Source organism: Panthera onca, chromosome A1 (genome assembly GCF_046562875.1).
Source record: "Panthera onca isolate mPanOnc1 chromosome A1, mPanOnc1 haplotype 2, whole genome shotgun sequence".
In the NCBI taxonomy this organism is placed as follows: Eukaryota; Metazoa; Chordata; class Mammalia; order Carnivora; family Felidae; genus Panthera; species Panthera onca.
Window position 1 is genome coordinate 13142232 of NC_138339.1, and position 22769 is coordinate 13165000.

The following is a 22769-nucleotide window of genomic DNA, read 5'->3' on the forward strand; positions in this document are numbered from 1 at the left end:
TTAAACAGTGCCTGGCACAGAGTAAGTGTTCAGCAAATGTTCTCTATTAATATTATTATTTATCCTCTCTTCTGTTCTACATCCAAGGAACCACCCACTCACAGCTACAGAGGGCTCTATACTTAAGACATACGTAACCTTCCATACTTAGACGGATGTGGAAAGAAGAGGAGTGCCACAGCATACTGCCTGTTTGATCCTACACCATGAAGAAATGGATTTCTGCCAGGTCATAAAAGCATGAATGTGATAAACGCTAAATCTGATCGGCCTCACACCAGCAAGGGAGAAAACCCAAAAATCAGAGTAAATGCTCAGTTTGTAGGTCATCCGTAACAGAAATGTCAGACGATTAATAAAACTTTATCTGAGAATAACCTGCTCCTAGGTAGAAGAATCCACACTTTAGGAACTTTATAACTGATTTCCACTCATTAAGAGCACTGAGCTTTATATGCATATGACATAGTCCTGGAGGGCTATTTCTCAGGCATGTTCTGTGCAATCATTATCGGACTTATATCAGCTTTGTTTCTAAATATTATTTGGTCGTTAACTCTACCAAACAGGTCAGGTTGCAGAGCAGGGCAGTATCCGCATGTGTCGTAATAAAATTAGTTCTAGTGTATTAGTAACACTGGGTTCATTTTGGTTTGGGGTTTTCGTTGGTTTTGTTGTTGTTGTTTTGATCTCATATCATATACACATTTTGAGGAACTGCTTTTGTTAAAATGACACTGAATGATTCCTTTTATGAATGAAACAAAACACAGTAGCAATCACTTCATTTTGCTATAGAATTAGTAAGCAGTATTTTTTTGTCCTAGCCCTTTGTCTCTTCTGCATTTTAAAATTACATCAAGGACCTATTTCTATTTACTTCAAAATTAATCATCCCACGTGAATTAAGATATAGTAGCCATAAGTTCTTTAAATACTTAGCATTCTGTTTGAACTCTTGAACATCTGGTCATGGTACTTCTCATGGGACTTTTCCACTGGAGGTCCAAAGCTGCCCCTTTCCCATCTCCCCCATGTTTCTAGTCATAGAATTATTGTAGATCCAATTATACGACTCTTATCCTTGTATCTGGACACGGTTCCATGTGTTTTTCAAGACAGCTACGATATATCCATAAATTGATACCCAAGTAGTTCAATCAATTAGAGGTCCTGGGAAAATGTGTTAGCTTTGTGCCTATCTTCAGCATGATAACATCACTCCTCCACATTAGTTATTCTTCTTTCCAAATTATTTATAAGCCTTAGGTCAACTTGAAAAAATTCATATTTTCATTTCGTGCCTGCTAATCATGCTTCAAATGGTGACTATCAGAGATGCAAATTAATTGCAAACCATATGAAGGATGCACAAATTAAACTCTATGAAATTTAAATTATGAAAGCAGTAGTGTATCAGCTTCCAGGTCCCCCTGCGATCACTAACAGTCTCACTTATTGTATATTATTCAATGCAAGCTGCATTTGTTGATGTAAGCAGAAATAGAGAGATTTTATGCCTTTCTTCCCCTCCTAACTTTTCCTTTTTCCTCTTCCTTCCATTTGTCTTCCTTTGTCCCTGTTTTGAATCTCCACTTTTATGTCTGCCTAACTTCAGCTCCAGGTTACTACCAGATCTCATCAGTCACACACTATTCTGCATTAATTTAATACATCATTTTTAATATTTTCAATTTTACATCCCACCGATCGATTCAAAGAACCTGAATCAGCCCCACCATAAAAAAATGAAAGCCTATTTTGCCAAGGGCATTTGTAGGGTTATGGCAATTGTGTTTTATGTGATTATACACAAAAAGTTTAAGAATATACACAATTTCAGTGGTATTGAGAGTAACAGTTGGGAATACCTCTGAATCCACTATGTACTTGAACACAACAAATAATCAAAGTAGCCAAAGCTTCTAAATGTAACATCATACGAAAAAGAGCCTAGTTAAGTGAAGAGCCTAGTTTTCAGATTAAAACTAAAAGACTCAACTAAAGTTTCCAGACTAGTAAAGTTTTACTTTACATGCATGTGTTTTCCATCAATGCAGCCCATTCATGGCTTCAAAGCTTCAATTAACAAAATATTATAAAAATAGTGTAACATGTCCAATTAATAAAATCGATTTAACTGAAGTATTTCACAGTTTACCAACCTGTCCTTTTAGAAGCAAAGATGGGTATCATTTTACCGAAGAGTAACAAATTAATAATGGAAACCATTTGAATAAAATGTCTCTTGAGTTCCTCAGATTAAAAAGTGTCACAGATTTTTCAAAGCACAACTCAACAAATTCTTCATCTTGGTTTTATTTGGATTTGCATAAAATGTTTTTGAGTAGCGTTATGTCGGCATCCTTCATAATAACTAAACTCAAGTGCACACCTGTTTAGCAAGATCATTTCAGGAAAAAGAAATGTCACCGATGTTTACCTGGCAAGGCTGTTTCATTTTAATGGCTATGACATGGTATCTGTAACAGCAGAGCTCACAGGTCCAGGAACCCCTCTCACTGATCCATTTCAGCAGGCACAGCTGATGTGTGTACCGAACGGATCCGTCACATCGGCAGGGATTTAACAACTCCCCCTGTAAAGATAACACCTCAGGTGAATATCTGTACTTGTGCCTCTACTTAAAAAAACAAAACAAAACAAACAAACAAACAAACAAAAAAACCTAACACTTGCTTTCTTTTCTTTCAAAGCCATTTACCCAGATGGATACAAGCATCGATCTACATGAGAAAATTAAATTAAATTTTTATACTTCTGATGGGAATGAAACTACAATCTTAAAACTATTTCAAAGATATTGCTTGATGTTATGACATAAATGTTCTACCAACACACAAAATGTCTGCAAGATATAGCTCCCAATACCCTTGGGAGAAAGCTGTACTATTAAACCTCTTTAATAACTTTTAAGTGGATGGTCAGATGCATTTCCTCTGCAGTTATTCTTAATCATTGCTAAAGAAGAAATGCATGGCATCCCTGAAAGTAGCTTGCAGTAGGGTTATGCTTTTATTTTTTCTAAATGTAGCATCATAAATATTGACTTAGGGCACTATATTCCTGAAAGCCTGCATATTCTTATGCAATTTCCTTACTTTTAAAAATACTAAACCTAATGTTTTCTCAGACCACACATTTTGTAAGAGGTATATTATCCTGCTGCCTCCATGATCACTCTCACAGAAGTTTGCATGTACCTCTACGGAGTTTATAATGTTAGAATTATGTTTCTAACAAAATAAAAAACAAGTTATTAGCTAAATACTCTTTCTTTCGCAAGGTCAAAGTACATTCCTATTTCTCTTGTAAACACTGTGACATGCTTTTCACATCAGTGAGTCAACATAATTTGCAATATGTAAAGCCCCTGCCCTTTTTGGTTTTGACGTGACTCACCCCCAGTTTGTATTCTAAGACTCTCTGCCTCCGTAGGCATTTGTGGGAAAAGGATTTGTTTCTATCTATAAACCAAAATCCATGTAGCAATTCACAAAGGAGATACTTATGACTTTATCATTAAAGCACCTGAGGAATGTGTAACTGTAAAACCAGGTAAGAAAAATTAAGTGCAGACCCAATTAAACCCTGCATTCGCCACCGGGACATTCTCATTTGCCTTGACAGAAAAGGAAAAGGGAACCCAGGTAGCTGCCGCTGAGTTGGCTGGACTGGACCAGCCGGGCTGGAGAAGAGCCGGGAGGCGAGCGCTGTCCATGGTGCTGAAAGGTCGACCGTCCTGGGCAGGCGCGGGTCCAGCTCGGACCGGAGCCCACCGCCGGCACCTCCGGGGTCCCGCAGGGCCTTCCTTACCTGCTCGGCGCCCTGGAAGCAGATCTTGCAGATGGGCTGGTGGTGCTGGTGCTGGTGCCCGGCGCGCTGGTCGCCACCGCCGCTGCTGCTGCTGCGGCTGCTACACACCGAGCGCGTCTCGGGCTGGTCGCTGGCGCCCCGCCGCTCGCCCTCCCCGCCCGCGCCGGCCTCAGGCTCCCCGGGGACGCCCTTCCCCGCCGCCGCCTCGGGAACCGCCGCCTCGGGAAGGAGCCTCGGACCTTCCCCGGAGTCGCCAGCCGCCGACACCTCCTGGCCGGCGGGCGGCAGGGGCGCGGGAGGCGGCGGCAGCTCGTCCGCGCCCCGGCGCCGAGGGACCACCTCCGTCGGCGGCTCGTCTGGTCCCGCGGCGCGCTCGGGGGACGCGGGCGGCGCGGGCGGAGGTGGCAGGTAGCGTGGGGGCGCGGGGACCGAGGCCGGCTCTCCCGGCGGCGGCGGCGGGGGAGGCGACGGGGGCGGCTCGGTGTCCCCGCTTTCCGCCCCGCGGCGCCGACTGCCGCTGTGGCCACCCTCAAAGCTCATGGTGGTGCCGCCGCCGCCCTCCTGCCAGCCCAGCTGGCGGGCCGGGCTCGGGCTGCAGCCGAGGGGAGAACGGAGGGGGTGGGAGGAGAGAGAGAGGAGTGGAGGGAGGGAGGGAGGGAGGAGGGTGGGGAGGGGGACCCGGGCGCCAGGGGCTAGGGGGCGGGACGGGGAGGGGACGCGGAGGGCCCGGCGGCGGCGGCACAGGCTGCTGCTCCGCGGAGCCGCCGGCTCGGCTCTGGTGGAGGCGGCGCCGAATTCGGCTGCGCGTGAGAGCCGCGCCGGGCGGGGGGGGGGGGGGGGGGGGAGGAGGGGCGGGGAGGGGGAGGGGTATCGGAGCCGCCCCGCGGGGGGGGGGGGGGTGGGCGGGGGAAGGAGGTGGAGGGAGCCGGCGCGGGGCCGACGTGGAGGAGCGGAGGGGGCGCTCCGGAGGAGGGGGGCCTGAGGAGGCGGGTGCGAGCCCCGTGTGGGGTGCGGAGACCTCGGGCTGGAATTCAGGGAGGGGAGATCCCCGAGCCGCCTCCACCGACCCCGCCCCGGGGCCGCTCACGTCGGTTCCGGGGCGGATTACCCCTCTCCTAACGGCGCGGCACTGCGGCTCCGGGAGCCGGGAGAGGGGGAGGGGTCGGAGGCCACGGGTCCAGAAACCGTTACTGGGAAGGCAAGTGGGCTGCCGCAGCCCTGGGCTGGGTGGGGCCGGGGTGGTCGAACCCGAGACCCGCGTGGGAGTTGAGGTGCGCGAGGCTGGTGTCCTGGCTCGCGGAAGCCGGCGGAGCAGGGGCCCGGGAAGGGGCGCGCGAGCCCGGGGGACGGTAACCGCTGCTGCACGGGGATTGCTCCGGGCCCTCTCAGAGCCTTCTCCCTCAAGGGCACTCTCAGGGATCCACCAGAGCCCTAAAAACCGAAGCCTCTGGAACCTATATCCTCCCTCTGTCCGTCTCGCCCCAGAATCTTCCCTGCGTCCTCCTCGCCCCCTCCCTCCTGCAGTGAGTATCCTGGTTTATTTGTAAATATCTTGGTGACATTGTAACTATCTTGGGTCATTTCCTGGACCGGCTCCTCCCAGCTGAACTCCGGTGCCACGTTGTGTGGCGGGTGGTCACTTTCATCCTCGCCCTTTTATGAAGGACTCACATGATACCTCTCCTCCCTGAGAAGTGGCTGTGTCCTCGGGTCTTGGTTTCCAGCAGCCCAAGGCCAGTTCTCTGCACTTGCACTCTGGGAAACCTTTCTGGGACTTTTCTATAGGCAGGGCAACTTTCTCCTCAGTTCTTTTCTGGAAATAAACTACCATACCTGCAGGGAACGGGACGGAAAAGCCCGCACATGCAGTCGTTTCCAAATCCGTTCAGTGTAAACTCATAAAGCATTGCATTTACGTAGTGCGATGTGCCTATCCGAGTCAATGGTGATGTTCACTCTTCTAACAGTTTAACGTCTTTGGCGCAGTCGACTCTCTCTGGGCAGTCATTTTGGGCTGCATTTCATAGCCGAAGACCCAGGATGAGACAGGCTAAGTAACTTCTTCAAGGTCATAGGACTACTGACAAAACTTTTGAGTTCCCTGACTCCAGATCTTCCAGCTCAAATACCCAATGATTTTTTTCCCCCCAAACCTTTATAAAGCCTCCTAAAATGGTGTGTCTGGTGGCACCGCGTCCCACTAATAGATGCTCTGAAAGGACTGAGATAAACTAACAGCTGAGATTATTTTTTGTCTTATAAGTTTTGGAAGTAAAAAGTATACATGGTTAAAAAAAAAAAAAGTCCCAGGTCTTTAGACATAAATTGGTTTGATTGCAAAGCGGGGAAAGAAGGTCATGAACAAAAAAGTTCAGAAATGCTTTGTCACACGTGGTCCTGAATGAAATAGTTCCCGGGAATGTCCTCTAACACTTAGCGCCCCTCAGACTTGCTTATTTTTGGTAGCAGAGTGGCAGGCAGCAAGCATATTTTTAAAATAATAATCCCTGAATGCCCTCGGAACTTACCACGCTGAAGAAATGTGGTTGTAGATCTGTTTTCATATGTTTGCACCTGTCAAAATGACATTGCACACCGTTTGTATACCGCCACAGGCTTAAGATAGTCATAAGCCTTGATCCTCAGTTATTGAGTTAAAAGCTGTCTAAATTGTCCTTAAAAATCCCCTAAATAATTCAATTAACAACTAGTAAATTTCTACCAGGCAAGACAAAGTACATTAATATTTGAAGGACAGCATACAAGCTGTGGTTTCTGTATAAAAGATGCGGAATGATTCAGACAGCAGAGTATCATGGATAAAAGAGGAAAGAGCCACAGTGCTGGATGTGTCCTCTTAGTTGATTGTTTCTGAAAAACGATGCTAGGAAGAGAAAATTAACTTTCATCGATACGGTGAGTAACCACATAAAAACATTATTTCCCAGCTTCTCTGACCTCCAAAGCTGACCCTTCTCTGAAAAAGGGACATGTGTTCCTGATCTTCATTTAAGACACAGACATCTGATAAAGACTATCAGGGCACCAGCAGGCCACTGACAGGCATCCAATAGCCAACATGCATCTACCAAAATGCTGAAAGGCACATCCAATCTGCTTCAACCTATGTAAAGGAGAAGAAAGATACAAATAATATAACAAATGCCAGAAAAGTCTCCCTTGTCATATCTTAACCCCCACCCACCCACCTCCCTTCACGCACAGGCTGAGTGAAATGTACCCTTCACCAAAACAGTCCTTTCACTATGAAGTTGTAAGCCCTTTAGATACCAGAAGTTTCTTGAGCTGAATCCAAGAATGAAGGAGAGCTAGGAGGGGCCCAAGCAAGTATGTCCCAAAAAGTTACTTGGTGATATTCGTGGATATCTCTAGGAATCCTCCTTGAATTTCCCATGTTGCCCTGTCCTGAATCTATCCTCTGGGGTCACATTAGGGATTTTTAAATAGAAAACATTCCAGGCTACACTAGGTCAGAATGGTTTCAAAACGATCTTGAAGCTAGATTATGTGTGATGACCTTGATATGCCCTTCAATAGGAGGGTTAACAACAGGAAAATTAGCCTGGAGAGCTCTTCAGAATTGCTTTGTGATTCTTTCGAGTTAAACTCTTAGAGATGTTCCAAAATTGTATAGTTGGCACCTTTGGAGTGCACTAATTTGTTTTGTTTCTGTTTTAGCTTCTCTTTCCTTCAAATTCCTTCTGTATTTCTTATTTACACCACAAATCCAGACATTTAGTTTTAAGGTAGTCTTGTATTTTCACAAAACTATTTAATGGACCTTTTTCTCTTTCCCAAACCGATGAAAAATGTTCTTTAAGCTATATCCTATACCATATTTGTAAATATGAATTCATAGCAAATATTCATTATACATATTGAATAATTTAGTGATTAAAAGATGGATAAACCAGCAGGGACGCATGGTAATGGTTACATCTTTTTGCAAAGTATTTTGGAGAGCATTTACTTGGCTGGGGTGCACTCATTTGTCTCTGTGGTCGCTAAGGACAATATACAGAATCCTCAGTTGCCTTCAAATATCTAAGAGAAAAGAACTCTGTGCTATAGAGCAATTAGGTTATGTTGTATGGGTGGGGGTGTGAGTGTTTAGAGAGGATAGTGAAGTGCAATCTGCGTGTTGTAAATATTCAATGCAGAGCATAGCTTTGTTGTACGTCAGAACTAAAACGGTGTCAGCATCATAGAACAGTGCTATGTGCAGCCCAGTCCACAATGTATATCTCCTACTCTCACCTGTCCACTGAACTTCAGTCTCACGTGTCACCGTGTCTCCTTGACTGCCCTACTTAGATGCCGAAGGGCCATTTCAAACCAACCTAGTCCAAAAGCAAACAACATCCCAAACCTGCTCGCTTCCCAACCTTCGTTATGCCAGTAAGCTAGTTGTTCATTCATCCCGTTACTGAAGCCAAAATCCTTGGAGGCATCCTTGACTGAGTTTTCACATCATACGTTCAGGGTATCGGAAAGTTCTTTCAGGTGTACTTTCAAAATATACTCCAAATTTACTACTACTTTTCACCACCCCGACATCCCAATTCAAACTACCATCACGGTGCTCCAGGACTATCATATAGCCTCTTGTTGGGGCCCCTGAGCGGCTCAGTTGGTTAAGCGTCTGACTTTGGCTCAGGTCACGGTCTCACAGTCAGTGAGTTTGAGTCCCGCATCTGGCTCTGCACTGACAGCGTGGAGCCTGCTTGGGATCTCTGTCTCTGTCTCTGTCTCTGGCTCTCTCTCTCCCCCTCCCTCTCTCTGCTCCTACCCCACTGCACTCTCTCTCTCAAAAATAAATAAATGTTATTTAAAAAAAATAGCCTCTTGTCACCCTGCTTCTTACTCTTGAGTCCATCCCCAGTAGCGGCCAGGACGATCCAATTCAAATGTGAGTCTAATCACGCGTGCTCCTGCTCAGTACCCACTAATGGCTTCCCGTCATATGTTGTGCACTATCAAAAATGTGAGCATGCCCTTCAAGTCTTCCTTCTAAATTCTGGCTCCCTCTCTGAAGACATGACCATAGCTTTCCTCCTCGCCCCCGTTCCTCTTCCCTGTTGTTCGCTCCTACCACATTGACCTTGCCAAGTACACTCCCTCTTCAACCTTCTTTGGGCTCCTTATGACTCTTTCCCTCACTTCACTCAGATCTCTGCTCTGAGGCACCTCATCCAAAAGGTGCCTTCCTTAACCTTCCTTAACCTTCTTATCAGAAATAGAATCCTCCAGCCCTATTTTAACTCTGACCCTATCCCGGTTTTATTCTTTCTCATGTCACTACTCAGTATTACATGCAGGCACACCGTTTCATCGCCCGTCATTGTGCTTCACAGATACTGTGTTTTTTTACCAATAGAAGGGTTGTGGTAGCTCTGCTTCGAGCAGGTCCGTCAGCCCCATTTGCCCAACAGCACTAGCATTTCTGTGTCACGTTTTGGTAATCCTCACAATATTTTGAATTAAAAAAAAAATTAGGGGCGCCTGGGTGGCGCAGTCGGTTAAGCGTCCGACTTCAGCCAGGTCACGATCTCGCGGTCCGTGAGTTCGAGCCCCGCGTCAGGCTCTGGGCTGATGGCTCGGAGCCTGGAGCCTGTTTCCGATTCTGTGTCTCCCTCTCTCTCTGCCCCTCCCCCGTTCATGCTCTGTCTCTCTCTGTCCCAAAAATAAATAAAAAACGTTGAAAAAAAAAAATTTAAAAAAAAAAAAATTAGTGTTTATTTATTTTTGAAGGAGAGAGAGAGAGTGTGTGAGTGGAAGAGAGGCAGAGAGACACACACACACACACACACAGAATCCGAAGCAGGCTCCAGGCTCTGAGCCATCAGCACAGAGCCCGACGCGGCGATCAAACTCACAGACCGCAAGATCGTGAGCTGAGCTGAAGTTGGACTCTCAACTGGCTGAGCCACCCAGGCGCCCCTTGAATTTTTTTAAATCATTATATTTGTTATGGTGATCAGGGATTGCAATTCACCGAAAGCTCGGAGGATGGTTACCATTTTTGAGCAGCAAAGAATTTTTTAATTAAGGTATGTACTTTTTGTTTAGACATCATGCTATTGTATGCTTAATAGACCACAGTGTAGTGTGGGCATAGCTATTATATGCACTGGGAAACCAAAAACACAGTAGGCTCACTGTATTGTGATATTTGCTTTATTATGGTGATCTGGAAGCAAAGCCACGTATCTATGAGGTATGCCTGCATTTACATATTGTGTGTATTCTGTTGGCTTTTTTTTTTTTAAGATACTATTTTTAAGTAATCTCTGTACCCAGCGTGGGGCTCAAACACACAACCCCAAGATCAAGAGTCACACACTCTGCCAACCGAGCCAGCCAGGCACCCCTGTTTGCTTCTTATCCAACATCTTCTATTGAAGCATTTGCTCCATTGGAGACTTCTGTCCACTGTGCCTGGTCAGAGTAGTGTTCAGCCAATACTTACCGAACAAATACTGTAAAACCTTGGTTTGCGAGCAAAGTTCATTCCAAAGCACTCATATATCAAAGCTTGTAATCCAAAGCACTCATATATCAAAGTGAATTTCAAGAACTATTGGCTCATTTGGTTAAGTGTTGGACTTGGGCTCAATTCATGATCTCACAGCTTGGGAGTTTGAGCCCTGCATGGGACTCTGTGCTGACAGCTCAGAGCCTGGAGCCTGCTTCAGATTCTGTGTCTACACCTCTCTCTGCCCCTCCCCGCTCAGGATCTCTCTCTCTCTCTCTCTCTCTCTCTCTCTCTCTCTCTCTCTGTCAAAAATAAATAAACATTAAGAAAAAATAAGAAATGTTTGCTTGTCTTGCAAAACACTCCCAGAACAAGTTACTCGCAATCCAAGGTTTTACTGTATATGAATAACTCCGTCCAGTCAAGCAGGTAATAACCAATCAGTCTCTGTCTGTAAAGCATTGTACATTTGGTTAAACCATACTTCCCAAGTGAGACCGCAATCTGTAGGACAATGAAGGATGTAGTTACAGCATTTTGGCACACTCCATGTCATGCGAATACGTTGTTTTTTTTTTTCCATTGCTTAACCAAATTAAAATCATTCTCTTACCAATTTGTAGCTGCTGCCTAGTCATTTGCTACCATGTAGAAGTAATATCAAAGTCTTGATTGACCTTTGACGAGCAGCAGAATACACGACCCCCAAATATATCATTTTGGCAGGTACCTTATTTCAGATTGAAGGCTTTCAAGACCCAGCAGATTCAAGAAAAACTTTGACCTCTCCTGTAACTACATAAAGAATTAGATAGGGGGCATGGCCCAGAAAGAGAACTATTACCAGAGATAACTTTTATCTAAAAGTTAGATGGCAAAGCAAACATCTAATTACAGAAATCTGCTCTTCACATTATCCTGTGAATCGCCCTCTTCCCTTCTTCAAGCCCCAGGTCTCTATCCCGTTCCGAAGCTCAGGGTGGCATGTAAGCCACAACCGCCTCACTTGCCTTTGGGTCTCATATTTCATGGGGCTCCCATACCGCCATGATTTGTTTTTCTCCTATTCATCTGTCTCATGTTACTTTAATTAGTAGAGCAGCCAAAAGAACCTAGAAGGGAGGAAGGCGAAATACTGTCTCCCCTATACCTTGATTTCACATTCAATGAAGATGTCAGAAATTTGAAAATGCATGCACTTGGTTTTAAAGGAAAGTGAAGGAATATGGATGGATGATCTCCGTATCTGACCAATCAGATTGATCACTCATGGTGCACCCCGTATGATTTTGCACAACACTGCATTCTAGCCTTTATCAGTCTTATCCATAAGTTCAGTACCATACTCTCCTTCAAGTCTATCTTTGCCTCTTCCATCTTTCCATTGTTCTCTGTTCCTGCTGGATTTCCACTCCTAAAGGCTTCTAAATCGAAGCCAACCAGCCAGTCCTCCCTCTACCCTTCCTAGGTGCCTTGATCCTCACTAAGCTCCTTTGATCTCTCCCAGAACCCGCTCTCTTCTCTGAACACTCAGGGATATCTAAACTTTGCATGCAAAATCATCAAAGTTATGAGATAATGAGCTTCCTAATTTCTACCAAAAACACTTCCTATATCTCCCCCCGCCCCCACCAATACTCTGAGACCTTCAAAACAATAAAATAATATATTAAGGGCATGTTTGATTGTAAAACATCATATTCAATTTAAAAATTACAAAAACAAAAAACAGCACCACATTATTTTCTCTCTTGGTCTCACTTCCTTGAAACTTGGAAATGCAGAAGGTATTTTAGCAGACAAGCTGAAGATATAGAAATATGTTGAATTAGAGGCTCCTGGGTGGCTCAGTCAGTTGAGCACACGACTTGATCTTGGCTCAGGTCATAATCTCACAGTTGATGGGACTGAGCCCCCTGCTGGGCTCTGTGTTGACAGCACAGAGCCTGCTTGGGATTCTCTCTCTCCCTCTCTCTCTCTCTCTGCCCCTCCTCTACTCGTGCTCTCATTCTCTCAAAATAAATAAATAAACATTTTAAAAATATGTTGATTTATTGTGTACACTGTATATCCTAAACCTGACTGAGATCCGGAATGCAATCACATCAGCATGACCTGATAGAGACTCCAGGCTTTAGAAGGACCTGGAAGAAAGTCAGCACTGATTTCCCTCAGCTGAAAATCATTTATTTTTATAATAACCTCACACGTTAAATTAGATGGTTTTCTTAGGACCTTTATCACATTATGTCTTGCATTGTGGTTAGGTATGCATTTATCTGGGTGTCCCCCCCCCCCTTGTGCTACATTGTAAGCTACTTGGAATTCAAGTGGATCTGTTTAAATGGACCTTTTCTCTGAAGCATGCACTATGATGGCTGACATTAATGGAACTCAATAAATGTGGATTAAATAAGTAAATATTAACTGAAATCTTATTTCAAAAGAACTATTATTTACACTTAAAGTTTTTGATAGAGTTCCATAAATGACTTAAAGATAGCCATGCTTCCATGATGTTTGGACGGAGAGCAGAAAATTAGTTTGCTAGACAGACAAACTCTTCACACGTCCCTTTATTAGAGTCCCTAAGGAACAATCCAAGATTAATAAGTACAGTGAAGGACAGCTGGCTGGCTCTGTCTGTAGAGCATACAACTCTTTATCTCGAGGTTGTACGTTCAAGCCCCACACTGGGTGTAGAGATTACTTACAAATAAAATCTTCTTAAAAATTAAAGTACAGTGAAACACCCACGTTTCTTTTTTCTTCTCCCTATCCCTGCCCACCTCCCCTCAGGATATTTCTCTTACCACCTGGGCAGCTGGGCAGTTGCCCCACCGTTTTGAGCAAAGTGGAGCTATGAAGCCAGAAACCTACAACGATGTCCTGCTGGAGCTTGGCTTCAACCAGGTACTGACCTGAACCCTGGTTGCTTTCCCATAAAATCCTAGGCTCCCTCTTTCTTCTCCAGGGCCCCCGCCTCCATGAGGGGTACTAGTCTGCTCCCATTCCCTTTAGAGGGTCCCCGTTCAGACAAGAGGTGGAGACAGTTCCATATTTACACCAGATCACAAATTCCATATCCCACTTCCAATTCTACCCCAACCCGCCCCTTCTCCAGACTTTAACAATTTCATGAAATGACCATGATAGACGCAGTCTGCACCAGGAGCTGCTGATCAACCACTGAAGTTAACCTTCAACGCAACGACGCGGCTGTGACGGTCCAACAGCAACTCCTCAAAGGAAGAGAAATGTCGTTTCCAGGGAAATGACTGAACATGACTGACAGACATGAACAGATACAACCCTCCCTGCATCTTAGAGTTTGACTTTTAGCCCATTAGATTTGCAGTACTTGTCAGCCCCTTCCTCCTGTCCATTGGAACTCCCAAACGTAGCCCTTCCCAGCTAGGCCAACAATATGAAATTGTACTCTGAAAGATACTGAAATGCAAAACCAAGAGTTATAAACCGCAGCTACGCACAAGGCTTCTTAAATGCAGGAAAATTTGAATAACGGGGCATAAGTTAATACAGGTAAAAAGTGTTATTTTGGGGCACCTGGGTGGCTCAGTCGGTTATACATCAGACTTCAACTTCAGCACAGGTCATGATCTCAAAGTTGGTGAGGTTGAGCCCATGTCAGTCTCCTGTTATCGGCGCTGATCCCCATCCCCCTCTCCCCCTCCTCCAGCTTACACTCTCTCTGAAAAATAAACGTTAAAAAAATAAATAACAATCTTTGATGCTACAAGCATGAGCTCAATATACTGGGCAGGGCGGGGCAGGACGGGGGGGATAAGTGGATGGGTGGGTGGGAGATTCCCACAATCATGGGCATTGTCAGAAAGAGATTGAGGACAGACCATAAAATGCCATCTTTTTGTAAAATCAGCAATTGCCAAGGGACAATTTTTGGGTAAAGGACTTTGAGAGATGGATGGACCTAACCACAAAACAGCCATAGTCCAACTAAAAAGATAGGCACATAGACATAAACATGTTACACAGATTAAGAGTTATAGTAGGGAGATTAAAAGCATGCAGGAGGTACAGATAGCAACAGTTCTGCGGGAGAAAGATGGTTATCCTGAGAAAAAGTTTCTCAGGGTGGGTCATTTGGACTGGGCTTTGAAGGCTAGGTAGGAGTGTGCCAGGTACACGCCCATCTCAGCAACTAACAAAATCAAGAGGACACAGAACCTGCTGTTAGCATCAGACTCAAGCACGAAGACCAGAGAGACGAGGGAGGGTGATTGAGGAAATGATTCAAGTTCATAAAAAATGAAGACAGTGATAAGCAGGATAACTTATTAGCTCCTGAAATGCTAGAAGAGGAGCACTCCTTCTGTTGGAAAAAACATCACTGTAGAAGGGTTTGGACCATGTAATTCCTAAGAAGTCATTCTTGCATCAAACGTGACCTAGAACCACCTGAGCACCAGGAAATAAATCAGCCTCCAGAAAAGCACCACAGCCCGCCCCACAGAGTCACATTATCAAGTGAAGCCGCTAGATGTTGTATTTGATTTTAAATATAATCCTAATTACTATGCTTGATCTCCCTATCCACAGCAAATTACAAATAACCAATCTAGGAATATAACCCAATAATTGAAAAACCTTGGCGGTAGGGCGCCTGGCTGGCTCATTCGAAAAGAGCATGCTACACTTAATTTCGGGGCCATGAGTTCCAGCCCCAGGTTGCATGTAAAGATTACTAAAAATAATAAATAAATGACTTAAAAAAATAGAGTATATAAAAAATAATAAATAAAAATAAAAATCTTAGCAGGAAGGGTTCATTTAAGAGCAAACAGCTTTGCACACAGTTTATGAAGCCATGGAGGGGGGGGAGGGAATGTTTGTCTTGTAGTCTCGCGCAATCACTGTTATTCACCATGAAGGGCTTGAGTCCCTGAGAAAAGTTAACAGCCTGGGCAACCTGTAAAGACTGATGAGGCACATGTTCAGAAGATTCCCTTCCAATACGGTAAATTACAACTTTTTACCACTTAATGTAACCAGATTAAAAAATTTTTCTCAGAGGAGTGCCTGGGTGGCTCAGTTGGTTGAGAGCACAGACTCTTGATTTCCGCTCAGCTCATGATCCCAGGGTCCTAGGATAGAGACTTGTATCAGGCTCCAGGCTGGGCATGGAGGCCCCCTTAGTTCCCCCTCCCCCAACTCCAAGTGGGGCGGGGATCACACAAGCTCCCTCCTCTTCCTCTCTCTGCTTCTTTCTCCGCCAGCAGATCACAAGGGGTTGAAGCCAGATCATTTATATACATACGAAATTTATGGTTTGCTCCCAGTGCTAAGTACAAATGCATTGGTATGTAATGGGGAGCCAAAAATGTTTTAGCCCATGAACCAGAGAAATGACGTGATTGTAACACTTTGAAAGAAGATTTATGTTAAAAATGAATGAACCTTTAACTACATGAACAATTCTCTTGCACTTAACCAATGATACCTGAAATGGATTGACCATTTCCTGGGTCAGGCACCATTCCAAGCGCTGAACATGCGTTAATTTATTTAATCTTTGCCACAGTGCCATGAAGCAGGTGCAATTATGCTCATTCTACTGATGGGAAAGTAGGACCGGAGAAAAGGAGTTGTGCCCATCCGGGCAGCTAGTAAGCAGCAGAGGCTGCCTTCTTCACCCCGGGAAATGTGATGCCCAAGCCCATCCCCTTACCCACTCTGCTACACGCCTCCCGTGTCATCTAACTCATAGCAGACCAAAAAGAAACCTGTGTGGCTTGAGACAGCTAAGATCATCAGTGTAGCTTCACCACTTAAAAAACAAAAGTCTTCAGTTTGTAACCACTCTTCTATGAGTGGACGTTTTTGGATTCCATATACAAGTGAGCTGGACATTTTTGGATTCCATATACAAGTAAGATCATACAGGGTTTGTCTTTCCCTAACTTATTTCACTTAGCATAATATCCTCAAGGTCTATCCATGTTATTGCAAATGGTAGAATTTCTTTCTTTTTTAAGGCCAAATGATATTCTGTTGCATATATAGAATACACTTTCTGTGTCCATTTATATTTCTTGGCTATTGTTAATAATGATGCAGTGAGCATGGGAAATAAACAGAGGCGTGTAAAAAATATTGAGTGTGAGCAAAAATCAATCTGGTAGCACCCAATCCAGCAGATAGAAAGGAGCTCTGAGAAGCTATGCAGAATGAAAGACTGACAGGCAGAAGGGGTAGAAGGAGCAAGAAAGTTATACGGGGCAACAAAAAGTGGGCTGGTTATTGCAAAGTCACTTTCTGTTAGGGGCTAGCAGGGTTAGCCCGTCTGGTGCTGACCAGGAGATTCCTAACTGACAGGCTTAAGACTCCATTTCTGGGAAAACAGGAACCATAATTAAGTTTTGGATTGGCAATGTGAGGTTTAGCATAAGAGACTCCACTTGGGGCCTGATGTCTTGTTTTCAATAGAGGTAAACGTGACTTTCATCTGCATTTTCACTTCTGCTCCTGAGTAGCAGGGAGTGTTAGGATGGGGCACTGGGGAGGTGGGGCTGAGACGTGCCTGACCCTTTGAGATTGATAGCTTCAAGTATTATGGCCACACTCTTTCAAAATCGTGTTTGGATGCCACTAGCGGAAAGAAAATAACAGAAATGAAGGGTCATCGAGTCGAGTGAGTATGGTACTTCCTATGCTCTTATCTGTGTAGTCTTAAAAAAAAAATCCAGGTGTAAAAGGCGTATTCACTTTCATATTTCAGAGAGTAATCCCTTTATAAATCATAATGGAAAAATGGCAACACACACCTAAAATTGGCCCTAATCCTGCGGTTCTCAATAGGGAGCGACTTTGCCCACTTGTATCTTCCAACCCTAGGATTACTTGTCCATGTCTGGAGATGGTAGAAGCCACTTTTCGGCAAGAGGCTTGAGCAATGGAAACCCGATCAAGGCAAAAGGGCCCACAGTAACCAGCCCCTCTCCAGCTGAATACAGACAGGCCCATCAGGTGACCCACCCAAAATATCCACAGGCCCTAATTAACCAATGGGCTACTTACAATCAGGCACAGACCCAAAAAAGGAGTATCCCATAAGTCCCCATACAGCCTCACCTTCTCCCTTTAAATACAACCCTCACTCACTGCCTTGAGGCAGATAGTCTCTGCTTTGCTGTCTCGCCTGCAGCTCCGTGGTGGTGCATTCAATAAACTTCTCTTTCCTTTGTTCTGCCCTGGGTGAATCCTTTCACCTCCCATCCCACCAGCTTCCACCCAGTTGGGTCACCCCACGTTTGGGGGCCCTCATCCTATCAGGAGAGATATCACAAAGATATGTTGGGGTGTCTCAAAAATAAATAAATAAGTACATAAATAAATAAATACATAAATACATAAATATAAAACACTCAGAAGAAATCCTTTATCATCCAATATCATGTTAGTAACTCTTAAGACAAAAAGAAAAAATTGTAATGACTGATTTTTTTTTTTGCAGATTTTTTTATAAGAAGGGGAGCCAAACATTCCACCCCAAAATATGCCTCTTTGGCATAAAGATGATCTGGGACTGATTTTTTAACTTTTCTTATTCAAAAAAAAATTTTTTTTTGTTTATTTATTTTTGAGAGAGACAGAGACAGAATGCGAGTGGGTTAGGGGCAGAGAGAGAGGGAGACACAGAATCCGAAGCAGGCTCCAGGCTCTGAGTTGTCAGCACAGAGCCCAACACAGGGCTCGAACTCAGGAGCTGTGAGATCATGACCTGAGCCAGGATGCTCACCCAGGTGCCCCTTAACTTTTATTTTTGAAGAAACTGCAGCCACAGCAAAAGCTCTGAAAACCAAGAGGCTACCCTCTCTTAAGGGGCATTTACATTTACAAGGGAAATCTGCATGTGTAAGGATGTTTCCCTCTGGTAACACAAGGCCAACTCTAAATCCTAAAAATCTTGGCAATGGGGAAGGCTTCAGTTTAGACCTATGTAGCAAGCCTCACCTTGTTTCCTGAGCTTTTCCTGGTCACCTCCCCCCAGCATCCTTCTGTCTTAAGCCTTAAGATGATGTTTTCCTGGGTCCCTCCATGTATACCAGAATAAACTTCTGTTTGTTTTTCTCTTGTTAATCTTCTATCCAGGGGCCTTTCCACCAAGAACCTAGAAGAATAGAGGAAAAAATTACCTTTCCTTCCCTGCATATGTTATCTGTTGAAATGTTGAAAAATACAGAAAACAAATGAAAAAAATAAAGCAGTGACTACTGATTCTATTACCCAAACATAAGTACGTAGGATAGGAGCTTTTCTCTCCACTCCAGAAATGCCTTCCTAGGAGGGATCTTTGGAAAGAGCAGGAAAAGAGCCACAGTCTCCATTGGAATAACAATGTGACAGACAAGGAGTCAAAGGGGTGTCTCTACTACTGAGCCAGAAGTTAGGGTAGACAAATAAATGCTTTCTTTTTCTGTCATAAATGCTTCTCCCTGAAGGGCCAGAAGCATCTGAGCCCTTCCCCCAATCCTCTTCAGAAAGACAAAGAAGAGGGGTTTAGGTGAGAGTACAGAGTTGGGGAGTGAGCCAGAGATTAACTGAAGCCTAGAGGAGGGGACACAAGGACTAAGAACACCTTTATCATAATAAGAACACCCTTAACGTAGTAAGAAATCTCCACAGGCTAGTCTTTAGGAATGCAGACTTATCAGAAAGTTTTCCTAATTTAGTGAATTAACTAAGCCCTGCAGTCCTCCCAAAGATATGGCTCAGCTAATGGAAGTCTACTCTACAGACACTATATTTTGATCATTTTCTCATATCCTTCTAAAATAGACTTAAAAAAATTTTTTTTGACATTTTATTTTTGAGAGACAGAGAGAGACAGAGCACAAGCAGGGGACAGGTAGAGACAGAAGGAGACACAGAATCTGAAGCAGGCTCCAGCCTCCGAGTTGACAGCACAGAGCCCGACACGGGGCTCAAACTCACAAACGGTGAGATCATGACCTGAGCCAAAGTCGAATGCTCAACCGACTGAGCCACCCAGGCGCTCCTAAAATAGACTTTTTAATGGTGAGATTGAAGAAAGGGCAAAAGGCAAACTGACACCCACATACCACCCCCCCACACACACACCAAAGGTGGGCTACCTGTGACGTCCCTCAGGTCTGCCCAGGAACAAAGGCAGGGGAGCAACAAATGGTCAACTGATAAAGATTTGCGGTCATGCAGGACAGAAACTCAATCAGAGTTTGTCATGGTCTTAACACTTTACAAGAAAAGCACAATCTGAGTAACAGACCTCCAGGAACCTGTACAGTCAATGTCCTGGAGCCCTAACATCACTTTCTCCTCCACAGGATAAAAAACCCTATATGAGCAGTCACTCCCCACAACCCCAGTGCAGCCATTTCTGCCCAGGGGTCCTGTCCCCACGCTATAACAAAAGCACTTTTTTGCACTGTCAACCATCTGAAGAATTCTTTCTTGACCATTGCACTCAAAGACCTCACATCGAGGTCACACCGCATTCTATGGAGATCCTGTTTATTTTCTCCTGGGACAGTTACAGTATTGCTCGCTTTTCTTTTTTTCTGTGTTTGTCACTGTTTGTTTTTGCTTGGTTGTTTGTTTTGGTTTTTTTTATATTTTAATAATATGTGTATAAGCATAAGTATAGAATTTTTTTTCTTTGTGTTTTATGATCATTTCCTAAAGAAGATTCACAGCATTAGAAGGAATAGGCCAAACAGTTTGGAACAGAAACTGTGCTTGTATCAATGGTGGAAACGGCACAGATGTAAAACCAAGCTAAGTCGCTCTTTTGAAACACCGAAAGAAGGAAGAGCCCTTCTATTTGGATGGCCTCATTGTTAATTCCATAATAACACTCACAGTGTCATTACTGCTGTTCTGCAGGGCGCCAACTGCCTTTGCGCTCGACACATTTGCTTATGACACGATCAGTTCCAGGGCCTGAATGTTCACATCTGTTTCATTAACTTCCTTCCATTCACTCTCCTCTTAGGCACTTGGAGTCTCTCTTTTTCTGGAAGGTTCTAAACAGCCTCACTTGAATTTTGAATTTCTCAGCAGCTGCTAGCTATGCTTGCTGAGACAGACCCTTGACCTTGGCTTCTTCCCCTAAAATTATGTAGGTGTCTGAGGCTGGGCTTTTATAGACATGTGGCCTTGTGATGACAAAGGGCACATTCTAAGAATTCTAAGAATTTGGGAGGCTACTCCAGTAACTTCTGTAGCCTGTTGAGGACTTGGTGTGGACATGGCCTCCCAAGACTTCCTTTGCTTTGCTTTTACTGACTGGACCATCTATTTCAGGCGTTGTTGCCAGTGGGGCTTGCCTGTGTGGAATCCTGTTCCTGCAGCTCCTAAATGGATTCACAACTATCAGGTTCTGTTCCGACCCTGTCCCAGCCTAGGACCGTGCAACTGCGGCTGCGTGGCAGGAACGGTGTCTGTGGCTTAACAGGGCACGTTGGGAGATCCAAGATGACAGCAGGAAGAAGATGAAAGTTTTAGAGACTTTTGATACCATTGCCAAATGGAGCTTTAAAAAGAGATTTAAAATTGCATTAAATGTTTTTTTTTTCATAAAACAATAAACAAATAAATAGAATGATGTTAAATGTCTCTTTCCATAATACTTTGGATATCATTCTTTTTCAAGCTGTAGGGCTGTTCATATTTTTGAATGTGCTTTACTCTGTGTAACAACGTAAGTTGTCCATTGTTTCTTATAGGATGTTTCTACTAATATATTTTGTTTGAATATTTCCAAACAGGAAGTCTCTAGAAGTCGAAATCTACAATAAAAGATAGATGGCGGAGTTTGAATTTTGATAGATGCTGCCCACATACATTGCAAACTGGTTTATCAATTTATCTTCCACCTATATGTTTCCCTTCACCTCCAAAAGAACAGGATATGAGCCATCATTTGAACATTTTAAATTATAATGTGGTGAGAAAGAGCACATAAGTAGTCTTCTGGTTTTAATTTGCATATTCCTGATGCCCAGTGAGGTTGCATTATTTTCTATCGGTTTATTGTTCATTATCCCCTTTTCTGTGAATAACATATTTATATCTTGTGAATATTTTTAAATTTATATTTATTTTTATTTTTTAAGATTTTTTTTTTAGTTTTTATTCATTTTTTTAGTAATCTCTACACCTAATGTGGGGTTCAACCTCATAACCCCAAGATCAAAAATCACATGCTCTACCGACTGAGCCAGCTGGGCGCCCCTATCTTTTTTTTTTACTTTAAAAAAAGTTTTTTAAATGTTTATTTATTTTGGGGAGTGAGAGAGAGGCAGAGCATGAGCAGGGGAGGGGCAGAAAGAGGGGGAGACACAAAGTCTGCAACAGGCTCCAAGCTCCGAGCTGTCAGCACAGAGCTGGATGTGGGGCGGCTCGAACTCAGGAACCAAGAGATCGTGGCCTCAGCTGAAGTCAGATGCTTAAGTGACTGAGGTGTCCCCCACCCCATCTCTTGAATGTGTGTGTGTGCGTGCGTGTGTGTGTGTGTGTGTGTGTGTGTGTGTGTGTGTTTTAATTTTGAGTTTTCTTTTAAGTGTCTTATAAGAATACTTTATATAGGTTGGGTATTAATCCCTAATGCTACATGCATAGCAAATACTTTTTTGCTCTCTCTCTTTGTGAGGTTTTTGTCCTTACATTGTTAACCCCTCTTATTTGAGGTTTCTTCCTCCGTCTTGTATTTCCTTAGAAAATTACCCTTTTCGGGGCGCCTGGGTGGCTCAGTCGGTTGAGCGTCTGACTTCAGCTCAGGTCACGATCTCACAGTCCGTGGGTTCGAGCCCCGCGTCGGGCTCTGGGCTGAGAGCTCAGAGCCTGGAGCCTGCTTCCAATTCTGTGTCTCCCTCTCTCTCTGCCCCTCCCCCGTTCATGCTCTGTCTCTCTCTGTCTCAAAAATAAATAAATGTTAAAAAAAAAAAATTTTAAGAAAATTACCCTTTTCATGTAGACTTTCAAAGACAACGATTCGAAGTTTCATATTTTATTTAAAAAAATGTTTATAATTATGTCCTCCGACCTAATGTTTTATTTGTACTATCTCATTTGCTACTTTCCAAAAATTAAAGTTTTGATTTAATTAATTTAATTGTGCTTTCTTTTTGCTGTCATTGCTCTATTTCAAAAACTAGAAACAATTGTTGGAAGCAGTGTCTTGGCAGCAACCCATTGAGCGTTTTCATTCAATTCTAAATAGAATGTCGTTTCTATTTTAATTTTTTTTCTCTCAAATGGTATTCTTTAATGACTTAAAAAACTTTCAAGGACAATATATTTAAGAGAAGAGCACGCTTTTTATCACTTATTTTTGCTTTTACATCATTGTGGACTGAAGATGGGGCCAGCATGATTTCTCTGCTTTGGAACATGTAAGATTTCCTTTGCAACC

General features: G+C 43.8%; 2 protein-coding genes across 2 annotated transcripts in view; one reads left to right on the top strand and one right to left on the bottom strand.

Moving 5' to 3' along the window:
* Positions 1-4602, bottom strand: part of MARCHF11 (membrane associated ring-CH-type finger 11) — a 102616-nt gene extending 98014 nt beyond the window's left edge. The window contains exons 1-2 of the mRNA XM_060633955.3: positions 3838-4602; positions 2444-2599 (exon numbers count right to left, since the gene is read on the bottom strand). Coding sequence (XP_060489938.2) covers positions 2444-2599; positions 3838-4377 — 696 coding nt within the window. The 5' untranslated portion in view covers positions 4378-4602. The remainder of the gene's footprint in view (positions 1-2443; positions 2600-3837) is intronic.
* LOC144616992 (uncharacterized) overlaps positions 4376-22769 on the top strand; it is a 21053-nt gene continuing 2659 nt past the window's right edge. The window contains exons 1-3 of the mRNA XM_078450538.1: positions 4376-4417; positions 4854-5360; positions 13133-13246. Coding sequence (XP_078306664.1) covers positions 4376-4417; positions 4854-5360; positions 13133-13246 — 663 coding nt within the window. The remainder of the gene's footprint in view (positions 4418-4853; positions 5361-13132; positions 13247-22769) is intronic.